Source organism: Sorex araneus, chromosome 4, assembly GCF_027595985.1.
Source record: "Sorex araneus isolate mSorAra2 chromosome 4, mSorAra2.pri, whole genome shotgun sequence".
NCBI classification, from domain to species: Eukaryota; Metazoa; Chordata; class Mammalia; order Eulipotyphla; family Soricidae; genus Sorex; species Sorex araneus.
In genome coordinates, this window is record NC_073305.1 from 137342085 (window position 1) to 137354878 (window position 12794).

Below are 12794 nucleotides of genomic sequence, written 5' to 3' on the forward strand. Positions count from 1 at the left end.
CACACAGAATGGGGGGGGGGGGGGGGTTCGCCCGCGAGCGACCGGTTCCCCGCGCCCCCAGGGCCCCGCCGCCCGCACTCGCCCTCCCAACCCGGAACGCGACCCGGGAGAGCGGAGCCCGCGCTCGGCAGCCGCGCGTAGTGTAAACACGCGCCGCCCGCTGGCGGGCCGGGGGGCGCCACGCTCGTGCGGACCCACTTTTTTTTTTTTTTTTTTTGCCTCTTGTCACGCACCGGAGGAAAAGGCGAAGGGGGTGGGGGGTTGAAGCGGGAAGGGGGGAGAGACGCGGCAGCAAGCCACAGAGGGCCGGGGGCGTGCGCGCGTGTGCGCGGCGGGGAGAGCAGCCCGGGCGTCCCGCCGCCTCCGTTCCCGCGCCCGCTTACCTGCCGGGGTCGCGCCGAAGACCCGCACCACCGGGACCTTCTTGACAGGGGCCTGGGTGAGGGGCGACTGGCAGATATCCAGCCCCTGCAGCGGGCTGGCCATGTAGTAGTCGGCGGTCACTATTCTCACAGAAAACATGTTCGCCGCCGCCGCCACCGCCTCCTCTTCTCTGGCGGCCCGGCAGCGGCAGCGGCAAGCGGCGGCGGCGGCGGCTCCTTTCGCAGCGGCGGCCCCACAGCGGCGGCGGTGGCTGCGCCCCCTCCCCTCACACACTCACACACACACACACACACACACACACACACACACACACACACACTCACACACACACACACAGACACGGCGGCGGGCGGGGCGCGGCGGGCACGGCTGCTGCCACCTCAGGAGCACCCGGCGAGGGGCACCAGGAGAGACACCCGCGCGCTTCCGTCGGTGCTGGTGCTGCCGCCACTGCCGCCGCCGCCGGGAATCACACGGGCTCCTCGGTCCCAGGCTGCAGCTCTTGTTGCCATGATGATGATGTCACGGACGCAACCACTGGGGGAGGGGAGACGGGGGTAGCGTGCGTGAGGCGAAGGGAGGGCGGGGAGGCATGGGGGGGAGGGGACAGGCGAGGGGGAAAACGGGGAGGGGAGCGTGCCGGACACCCTAGCGGGACCCCAAGAGCAGGCCCTGGAAAGATTTTTTTCCTCCCTTGTCCCGGAGGCAAGACAGTGCGGGGGTGGGGTTGGGGGGCTGCGGAATAGCGGGGCTCGCGCCTGGGGCGGAGTGTGTCTGGGAGTGTGTGTGCGCCGGGGGGTTGGGGGGGGGATCGATGACTCGGCTGGTGGGCAAGGCCACCTCAGCGAGGGGCAGTGCAGAGGGACGGCGGAAAGCCGATGTCATGGATGGGCTCGGAAAGGGCACGCGAGGGGCCGGGACCGTTCCGGTGGCTTAGGCGGAAAAAATGGGCCCGAGCCAGGGTGCTCGTGGCCGCCCTGCCGACCGCCATTTCACACCCTGCAGGGGAGGCGGGGGCCACCGGGAAGTTCGGCCTTTTTCACAAGGTAAGAAAACCCGCCCGCGGGAGGACGGCGGGCGGGGGCGGGGCGCAGATCTCGTGCTGCGGCGGCCTCGCGGGAGGGCGGAGCGCGGACGCGGACGCGGACGCGGCCGGCCCTTCTCAGGTAACGCGGCGGAGGCTGCGCTCCCGGGCGGGGGGCGGGGCGAGGGGGCGGGGCGCGCGAGCGCGGGCTTCCGCCTATAAAAGGGCCGCTGTGGCGCTGTGTTCCGAACGTGCCGCTCGAGCAGCCGCCGTCCCCCCTCCCCCTGTTCTCCTCCTCCTCCTCCTCCTTCTCTTCCTCCTCTTCTTCCTCTCCCGCGGCACTGCAGTGTCTGCGCCCGGCCGCTTAATGAGATTTATTCCCGCTCCCTTCTGCTCAGTTTTGCCAGGGCTTGGTAGATCCAGTGCACTGGGATTTCCCCCCGCGGTGTTCTTCTCCCGCCTTTCCCCCTTCCCTTTCGCTTCTCGCATATCCTTGCCTTGGTATCTAAGAACCACGGGCCCTTCAGGTTCATGCCCGGGCGCGTGGCGGATCTGCCCGGACTTGTCGGTTCTGTGGACACCCCGCCTGTCCCCGCCTCCTTCGCCTCCTCCCCGCGGCGTTAGCATTAAGAACCTTCCAGGCAATTTCGGCCAGAGAAAAAGCCCGCGAGTGTCATCGCCTTCTGTGTGGATTCCCAGGGTTATTCATTAGCGGGTTGTGTGAGGTTTTACTTCCCACTTTTACGTGAAAGCAAAAGGGGGTGGGGAAGGACCGTTAGACAAAACTATGCAAAGGGGGAGGAAGTCGAGGTGAGATTATGAAACGGGAAAATGGAGGGGATGGTTAGCAGGCAGCGGGGTTGGCCATTATATTGGAAACTAATGGGGTTTTGTCTGATTCGGCGCCTAATATTGGGCCTGGCCTTGGACAGTAATTTGGCTTATTTGGACCTCAGTTTCCTTCTAGTCAGACGAAAGTTTGATTTATAAATGGGTAGGGGGTTCTTTCCCGGGGGAGGGGGGCGGGTGGAGGGTATGTAACAGTAAGGGTCAGAAATCGTGGTTTCAGGTTTGAACTCTGCTGCTGAATTAGGACTCTTTGACACTCATTTCCTATCTGCCCAAAATAGAGATCGTGCTTTCGCACTTACTGATGTGCAGGTAGGACTTAATGGTTAATTGGTTGCCACTCCTATGAAGTGGAATGAGAGACCCTCCTGTGGGTCCGTTATGGTTCTTCAGATAGAATCAGAGGACCAATCCCGGGCAAGAAGTTGTCTATAAATTCCATAATATATGAATCCAAGATGAATTTATTCCCCCAAGAATTTGAGGCTGATGATCACAGTAAATTAGCCTGCAGTTTTCCACCTCGGCATGATTATAAACATAGGTGGTATGATTACTAATACACAGCATATTTACCTAATAGCTTTCTTAAGAAGCAGAATCTCTGAAATTGTCTTTAAAGGCCAGAGTGATTTAAAAATAGTACTACCTTGCTGAACTACATCTATAGTAAAACAAATCATTTGATTTTTTAAATTAAAACCACACCCTGCAGTGCGAGGGGTCTGGGGGTCTGAGGATGAAAACCAGCAAATAAAATATGTACAGCAGCCCTTTGAGCTAGGTCCTCAGCCCTAAAACATAAATTGTGCAAACTGAAAGATGCACAATGCCAGTGATTCTTCCAGTGTTCTATAGCACTAGAGTGCTTCTTAATTTCAGTATTTTGATCCTTGCAGGGAGGGGGCCTGGCAATCTCTTGTTTGTAACCCCATCCACTACTCCCATGGTTCATAAATAATGTAAAATTGAGAATCCATGTAGTATACTATAGTCAAGTACATCCATAATTTTTAAATTATATAAGGCAAGTGCCTTATTCTGAACTACATAGAGGATCAAAGCAGTGAGGGCCTGTGAGATAGTATAGAGCTTTAAGGTGCTTGCACCCCTAACACCACATAGCAGTCCCCTGAACACTGTCAGGAATGAATGGCCCCTGGGCACAGAACAGGAGTAAGATCTGAGCACCTCTGGTTGGGGCTCATCTCCTCTCCCCAAATAAAAGAGTTGAATTCACAGGCTATTTGTTCAACATTCTTCCCTTCTACCTATTGAATCAGCATCATTTACTTTAAGGAAACGGCAATTAGGGCTGCAATCCAAATCCCCCTAAAACTCTGAGAAAAGAATGTTCACTCTGAGGGGAAAAATAAAATATCCCATGAACTTAGAATATTGTGCTCAGATCCAGAGATAGTATAGGGGTTTAAGCCCTTACTTGCCTTGAATAACACAAATCAGGCTTGAATCACCAGCACCGTATATGGCTTCCCTTAACCCTTCCCTTAACTCCCAACATCACCAGGAGTGCTGGAGTAAACCTTAATTCCTAGAGCCCACATCCTGAACCCCAAAGACTGATCCCCAAGCCTCCAAAAAGAATATTGTGTCCTTTGTAATTAAAGTCGATGCCCAGGGGCTGGAAAGATCTCTTAAAGGTGTGAGCTTAAGCTGGGTGGCTGTTTCTATTCTGAGCATAGGCTGGAAGCCTGGAATAACTTGCAGCTCAAATATGGAGCCCCCAAACCCAAATAAAATAAATGTGATGCTCAAATTGAAATGTTGATATCCCTAATTAATCACTAAAGTTGTGCTTATTAATAAACTTTTATCTGAGAGAAACAGCTCTAGAATTTTGAATCAAAACTTTTTAAATTACTAGCTAAATGAGATTGGACAGACCACATTAATTTTTTAAAACTTTTCTCATCTATGAAATGGATAGCAATTCTTTGTTTTCATTTGAAATAGCATTTTACTTTTATTCAGGAGTACAGTTTACCTTATATATATAATATGTTATATATATTATATCTATATCTATATAAGTATTCACTGTACCCACCACCAAAGTTCCAGTGCCATTATCAGATTGACTACCTTTACTTTTTCCCTCCCAGGTGATTTCCCTTATCCCCTGGTCGTATTTTTGGCAGAGTATAAGTGATTTGATGTGATTTCTTGATTAATTTCACTTGGTTATGTATAGTCCACATATGAGAGAAATCGTCCAGTTACTATTTTTTTATTTTATGACTCAATTTTACTTAGCACAACCAACATAAGTTCTTTCAGTATTTCATAAGAGGCAATAATTCATCTTTTTTGGGGTTTTGTTTGTTTTTGGACAACATCCAGCAGTGGTCTGGAGTAACCATAGTGTGCTGAGGGTACCACATGTTGTGTCCAAGATTCAAAGCAAGTTGCATTCAAGGATATTGCTTTAATCTCTCTAAGCTATCATCTTCTAAGTGACCAGTAGTATTCTCTTTATAAGTAACATACGTCTTTGTCCAGTCATCCACGGATGGACATTATTTCCATACATTGGCTGTTATGAATAATGCTACTTTGAATGTAAAAATGCATATGTCTTTTCAAATTGGTGTTTTCATATTTTTGGTTTTTGTTGGGGCCACACTCTATTGTGTTCAGGTCTTAACTCCTGGTGGGCTCAGGGTACCATATGGGGTGCCAGGTATCGAATAAAAGCAAACTATTACTTTCCTGAACTGAGACATTTTTCTGGAGAGATTTTTCTTTCTTCATTATGTTCTTGACTTCTTTATTTTTATTTATTTATTTTTTTACTTTTCTTTTTGGGTCACACCCGGCGATGCACAGGGGTTACTCCTGGCTCTGCACTCAGGAATTAACCCTGGTGGTGCTCGGGGAACCATATAGGATGCTGGGAATCAAACCTGGGATGGCTGCATGCAAGGCAAATAAATGCCCTACCTGCTGTGCTATCGCTCCAGCCCCCAGGTTCTTGGCTTCTTTATAACAAATTATTCATTTATTTTTCTGGGCCCTCTGTTTCTAGTCCATTTCTTTTTTAGAGGGAGGGTGTGGTTTTGTTCCGGTGCCATACTGTTTTGATTATTACTACTTTATAATTTTATTTGAAGTTGGGATACTGATGAGGAAATGTTACCCACACACATTTCAACAGATTATCTTCAAGCTGGTTATCATCAGAGAGCAGGGGCTGCCAAAGGGCAACTGAGTCTGGGCACTATGACATAATCATGCAATCAGGCAGTCCTTGAGATGATCATAGTCTCACTTGATAACCTGGGAATGTCCTTGAGATGGTCCAGACACTGCTTAGATATGCTTATGTCCTGGAGATGGTCCAGACCCTGCTTTGCAAGGTAACATGTTTGTGAATTTCTGGTTCTCTTCTCCCCCACCAACTTCTTGGAAATGTCTCATACCCCACTAGATATTCTGTAAAACAGAGCTTTTGCCTGTTGTCAAGACCCAGTCTTTGGAACAAGAGCGCAACTGGATCCACTGGCTAAACAGTGGTTTCCAACTTCTTCAAAGCAACTGCTTGGTTTTTTGATTGTCGTTGGGGGGAATGTTCACAACTCATAAGGCAATTCTATTTTCCTTCCATATTTCCTTGGGATTGTTTTGGAAATCCAGGATCAAGACAAACTTTTAGTGATCCACACAAATTTTAAGTGAGGTTTTCTTTTTTTCTATTTTCCTGAAAAATGCCATAGGGTTTTGGTAGGAGTTACATTGAAAAGATGTAGATTCTTTAGGCGAGTGGCTATCTCACAATGTTTATTGGAGCCAGAGAGAATAGAGTGGGTAAGGCACTTGCCTTGCTTATAGCCAATCCCAGTTTGATTCACAGCACTTCATATGCGCCCCTGAGTGCTGTCAGGAGTAAGCCCTGAGTACCAATGTGTGTGGCCCAGGGCATAGTCCTGGCTTTGTGCTTAGAGCTTACTCATGGCAGAGTTTGGAAGACCATATTCAGTGCCAACTGGGTTTGGACTTGGGTCAGCTGTGTGCAAGGTAAGCACCTACCCTCTTTATTATTTCTCTGGCCCACATTTGCCTTTGTAACTGTAGTATCTTTCTCCTCTCCTATCAAAATTCTTATTCATCTTTCCAGTTTTAGCTAAAATGCCACTTCCCCCTGGGGCCAGATTGGTAGTACTAAGAGCATTTGTCTTGTACACAGATGACTTGGGTTTGATCATAGGTTTGAGCACTGCCAAGAGTAATTCCTGAGTTCAGAATCAAAGTAAGCTCTGAGCATCGCTGTGGGGAGATTGGGGGGAGTCATTTTCCTTCTTCCCTTATAAAGGTTTCCTTGTCTTCTCAAGCAGATGTAGGGGATCTTTTAAGGCTTTCACTGCTTTTTGGAGTTATTCCTGTGTAACTCTTACATGACTGGAGCTGTTGATTAATTTGTGTTTCACTTTCATTGACTCTAATCTCCTTGAAAGGAGGACTATGAAGCCTGCTTCATAAGCTGGGGGAAAAGGCAGCTGGAATAGAGAGGGATCACTGAGTCAATGATGGTTGGAAGAACCATTTGGGATGGGAGATGTGTGCTGAAAGTAGATAAAGGACCAAACATGATAGCTTCTCGGTATCTATATTGCAAACCATAATGCCTAAAAGTAGAGAGAGTATGGGGGAAATTGTTGCCATAGAGGCAGGGAGAGGGCTGGGAAGGGGGTGGGGAAGGATACTGGAAACATTGGTGGTGGAAAATGTGCACTGGTGGAGGAATGGGTGTTTGATCATTGTATAACTGAAACTCAAACATTCAAGCTTTGTAACTCTATCTCCCAGGTATTCAATTAAAAAAAAAAAAAGGAGGGACCATGTCCTTCCATCTTTATTTACTAGCTTTAAGAATTCCAAAAATAGTACCTTGAGTATATGTCTTTGACAGTTAATAAATTCAATAATATCTATTTATAACTCTTTCTACTCTCTTCCTATCACACCTTTATTTTATACATCAGGAAGTTGAGGTGACCAAAAAAGAAGTTATTTAGTGAGAACTCATGCCTTCTAACTCCAGCTATATTACTTTTCTCCTATACTGTGGAAAAATCTTCTGAATAGCTTCTATATACTAGTCATGTCTTAGAAAAGTAAATAAAAGCAGCTAAGGAATAGTGAAATTACACCTGTTTGCCTTTCCCTAGGTTAAAGTTAAATGTAAAAACACTCACATTTATTAGCCATTTCCACTATTAGTCAACAACAGAATATCTCAAATTTTTCGCGAAAAATAGTCCATTGATGGGCTGAAGAGATAGTGCAGAAGGCAAGGTGCTTGTCTTGTATGCACCCAACCCCAGACTACCATCTCGAGCACTACCTATGGTCTCTTCAGCATGGCCAGGCTCGATCTGTCCACACAGAGCCAGAAGTAAGCCCAGAATACCACTGAATATGGCTACAAGACAACAACAACAACAAAATATATATATATATACATATGTATATATGTATATATATATATTTGCATGGGCTGGGGCGATAGCACAGCAGGGGTTGGGGAGGAGGCATTTGCCTTACATGCGGCCGACCTGAGTTCGATTTCTCTGTCCCTCTCGGAGAGCCCGGCAAGCTACCGAGAGTATCCCACCCGCACAGCAGAGCCTGGCAAGCTACCCATGGTATATTCAATATGCCAAAACCAGTAACAAGAAGTTTCACAATGGAGACCTGACTGGTGCCCGCTGGAGCAAATCAATGGGCAATGGAATGACAGTGGTGATGATGATGATGATGATGATGATGATGATGATGATGATGATGATGATGATGATATATTTGCATATATATACATACATACATTTTGTGTACATATTGAACTTGGGTTGGCTGATAAGATAAGTGCCTTATCTTGCTGTATTTTCTCTCTGGCCCCTGTGTTTCTCTTTTCTTGAGAACTTACCTCTGATTTTAATCACTCATTTTATATATTACCTAACTAATTTTTATTTCCCCCTTTTAATTGGAATACTACAGTTGCTGTCTGGATTAACAGTGATTATAGTGCTATCTTAACACAGACCTTTTAATGTGGATCTCATTTATGACATTGATAAAGTGAGGTAAACTTGAGACCGAAATACAATTAGTCAAAATATTTATGTGCAAGGCATTCTAGGTGCTGTGAATATATAAGTGGGAATCACAGACGTGGTTTCATTCTTTCTGGCACTTACAGACTAACACAAGATTTGACATACTCCTTTTAAAGGTACAGGTAATATTTTAGGATTTACAAGCCACAGAATCTCTCTCACAACTACTGCATTTTGGTATTGAAGTGTAAAAGCAATTGTCAATAATATGTAATTGAGAATGTGGCAGAGTTCCAATAAATGACTTTAAAAACAAGTGGAAGGGGGTAGAGATAGCTCAAAGGACTTGAGCATATGCCTGGCATGCATAACGTCCCGAGTTCTATCCCTCACACTTCATGCCTCACCTTCAGCACTGTCTGGTGTAGCTATTTAGACCTTTGAGAATCTCTAGGCATATCTTGAGGCCCCCAGTCTCTGAGCTGAGCACACTCATGCAACCAGACTGAGAACTGCAAAGAGTGTACATTCCAGACCTCTTTCCCCAAGAGAGAGTTGGGGAACTGGATTCGACTGACCCTTGAGTCATTGTTTACCCCATGTCAGCTGGACAAGACGTCCATTAAATAGATAATTTGAGATGATGAATATGTTTTAAAATGAGAAGGTACAATGAAGTAGCATGGAGAGGTCCTCTCTCCTAGTTTAAGGAGAAGGATAAAGACTTTTTGGTTTCACCCTTCCCTTCCCATTGTTATTGTGATGGTTAGGGAACATACATGCTGGTATTGAGCCGTGGTGTTCTCTTGGGAGGTCACACACAATAGTTGAGGTGCTTGCACATGTGCTTTCTGGGGTTTTTGTTTAGTTGTGGTATACACAATTGACTATAGTGCTCAATGGGGATCACTGTGGTGCTTGTACTTGTTCTTTGGGATTGCATTTTCTGGCCACAGTCCTTGCCAATGGCTGTCCACTCTAGTTCCCACTGCTTGCATACTTCTGACTCTGTACTAGAGATCTCACACTCTGTTGCATAACTGGGGGGTCTGAGAGAGAAAAAGCCTATTACTTGCTCAATGCTGTCTCACACTGTTAATACAGATGTTTTTGCCACTGAGTATGGAGGGTGGGGTGCTCAGGTCTTGCTCCTGGCTCTACACTCAGGATCTCTCCTGGCAGGGCTCAGGGGACCATATGCAGTACCAAGAATAATCATGAGTTGGCTACATGCTTAACCTGCTGTACTAGCTTTCTGGTCCCAGTAGCACAAAGAATTTTTGAGAAACATGACTAAATAAGTAATAAGAAACATGATATAAATAATGAGGTGTTATCTGGATAAAGTAAGACAAACAGGCTTGGCAAAGACCTAAATGGAAGAGCAAGGATAGAAATTTAAGTGCTGGAGAGATGGTGCAGTATGTAGGGATGTCTGCCTTGCATTCAGCCAACCAAGATTTAATCCCTCTGAGCGCAGCTGTGTGTGGCCAAAAAACCAAAATGCGTTCTTGGGTTGAAGAAATAGTTAAAGAACTGAGTCCATGCTTTGTGTGCAGAAGACCTGGGTTCGCCCTCCAGTACCTCATGAACCCCAGAACACTGCCTGAGTAGCACTGCAGAGTAGGACCCAAAACCAAAAATAAAATTCCTAAGTTTTTGATAGGTAAAGACAGGAAGATGAACTTATGTGATAGAGAGTATAAAGTGTAAAGACAGGGCTGGAGAGATAATATCGCAGGTAGGGAGCTTGCCTTGTATGCAACCTATCTGGCATTCCATATGACCCCCCAAGCATGAATAATTTCTGAGTGTAGAGCCAGATGTGCCCCTCAGGTTCCTTCCCCCAAAAAAGATACTCAGAATACTGAAATATTGTTAGAACCTGTATCTCCTTAGACAAGAGATGCTCTCAGGGAAGTTTGAGAAAGAATGATCAGTGAGTTGTAATAGCAAAAATTCAGGAATTACATTCTGTTCCTTTCCATCTTGATATGTGGTGTGGATGTTGGTCTATAAGCTTAATGATTTGGGAACCTTAGCAAATTGATACACTTTCTGAAGTATAAGATTTTATTTATATTACTATAAAGAAGAAAGTTAAGGGCTGAGAAAAAGGGGTAAGGGGAAGTGATAGAGAACAGAGATAATGAAGGAATTGGAAATCAAATAACATATTTCTGGTATATAGTAAGTATTTTTTATAAATAACTGGAAGGATACCGTAGAAGATCAAAGAATTCTAGAGGGAAAGGGTTTTATTAACAAGTTGGTCAATAGTTTTGAATGCTCAAGAAGAATAGCTGTTGGATAGCTCAAGGCTACTTTCCATGGATAACTAGGAAATGATATTCATGTGAGAGTTGAGTTATTTCTGATACCCTGGCACAAGACAAGTCGAACCTCCCAATTCCTACATTTGTCCTGGCTCTTTTCTTTCCTAAAGATTTCAGTGGATAGGAGTAGGAACCTTATATATTCAAAGTTAAAGTATCAAAAAATTAAAATAGGAATAAGATTTTCTTCATATGTTAAAAGACTCTAGCTTACCTCTCAGTCACTAGTTAAGGTATATTATTGTTTCTAATGTTTTTGTATTATTGTTCTAACTTTTTGTTAACTTCTTGTTGATATATGCTAAATTCTATGACAGATGCTTCAGTGATTGGGAAAAAGAGATAAGGCATGGCTCTTGGAACAAGTGTTATTTAATTGACCATTAAGTGGCAAACTTCTTGACATTAGTAGTCATATTTGACTTTTCCTTTTTTCCTTGCACAATGCCAAACATGGTTGGTACTGCAGAAATCATATTCCACTGCTGTCTCCATTGCACCATTTGGTGATCAAATGGTGCCCATCTAGCCACTTCTGTATTACTTGAGCAAAACATTTTGCTTTATGAAATAGACAATGATATTCTGAAGGCATTGTGACAATAGTTTTAGTGTAAAGATTCTTTATGTAAAGATCAACCTGTCAGTAAGGAGTTTGCCATTCTGTTATTTCAAGATTATAAGAAACCTTTGTATATGTGCGTTTTATAGGGTTTGAAAAAAAGAGTAGGAAACTACTTAGTATCTCACAAAATTTTTCAAATCAGAACTGAGAAGTCGCAATTTTTTTATTTTCACAAATTTATGATAGTAGAGGGTGGGATTTTAGCAGAGAAGACCTAGACTTAGGATGAAAACATGAATCAGATTCTGGCCAGGTCTGAAAAAAGCAAAGATTATTCTTAAGAATGAAGGGGAAAGTTACTTGTTTCCTAAGGCTGCTATTTACTTTTGCATTAATATGAACTGTTTTCAGATGGAATTTATAGATAAGAGAAAGAATACTTATTCTAGATACCCACTCTTCTGTTCTAAGCATATCCAAAGTCTTAACTTATTTAAGACTGTGGCACAAGTCCTAACAGTCTCCATCTTCACCTTCATTCCCTCATCCTGAGCAAATTTATCACCAAAGTAGATAGACCCTTAGCACAATCCTTTAACTTGCTTGGTATGCTTATTTCTAATGATTTTCAATCTCTTGATTCTAGCACCACACTTTGGAATCTTGTCATACACCATGACTCTTTATTTCTGTCTAACCATCAATGCAGATTTTATGTGTTTTGGTTTGGCCTTTCATCCTGTCTCTCACTCCCAAGCAATACAACCATACTCAGTTCCCTGTCTCTCATTTTCTGTATTAACTTCTCATTCTTTTAAGATTGCTCTTACTTAAGACCTCCAGTGCACAGACTTTGCTACCAGCCTTCTTCTGTCTACCTCCTTTCATCTCCTGAGGCATTATTCAACTTCTTCATCACTTTTTTTGCCAAAACTCTAGCTCCAATTAAATGCCTGTATCTAGATTGATTGGTGCACCCAAATAGAAAAAATAGTACTGGTATGCATTTTGGCATGTGACACTATAATGTCACATTATATCACAGATTTCATTTAGATCACTCTTTCCCATGCTTGTTAGTGAAAAAAGGTTATATTTATAAAGTATTAGTAATCTGTAGCTGGACTTAGACTCCATATGTCAATGTATAATGTTATAAATATTCTTTGTATATCTATAAATATTCTTTGTATTTATAATGTTATAAATATTCTTTGTTATATTCTTTGTAAATGTAAATTTAGAAATAGACTGAATTACTGAATCACTTCCCTCTATGCACCTCCCCCCCATTCTCTCTCTTTCTCTCTCTCTCTCTCTCTCTCTCAGCTTTTGTGCTTTCCTGTTTTACTTCATGGTTTGGGGTCTAGTTCATTCAATAAGGAAAAAATCCTATTTTTTATTAGCATCTGATCTTCAAAAAAGAACTATCTTTTAAACATTATAGAATGAGGTAATAGAACAAAAATTGTTCCTAAAGATAATTACCCTTTTTGAGAGGATTTGGTGCATTTACATCTAATTTCTGTGTAACTAAAGATCAGGCACTTTCAGCTCAG

General features: G+C 44.1%; 1 protein-coding gene across 3 annotated transcripts in view; it reads right to left on the minus strand.

Moving 5' to 3' along the window:
- Positions 1-887, minus strand: part of REV3L (REV3 like, DNA directed polymerase zeta catalytic subunit) — a 194816-nt gene extending 193929 nt beyond the window's left edge. For all 3 annotated transcript variants that reach the window (XR_008629742.1, XM_055134574.1, XM_055134573.1), the window contains exon 1: positions 384-887. Coding sequence is in view for 2 of the 3 variants with exons in the window: in XM_055134574.1 (XP_054990549.1) it covers positions 384-522 (139 nt within the window). In the remaining variant the exon portion in view is untranslated. The remainder of the gene's footprint in view (positions 1-383) is intronic.
- Positions 888-12794: the final 11907 nt, after the last annotated feature.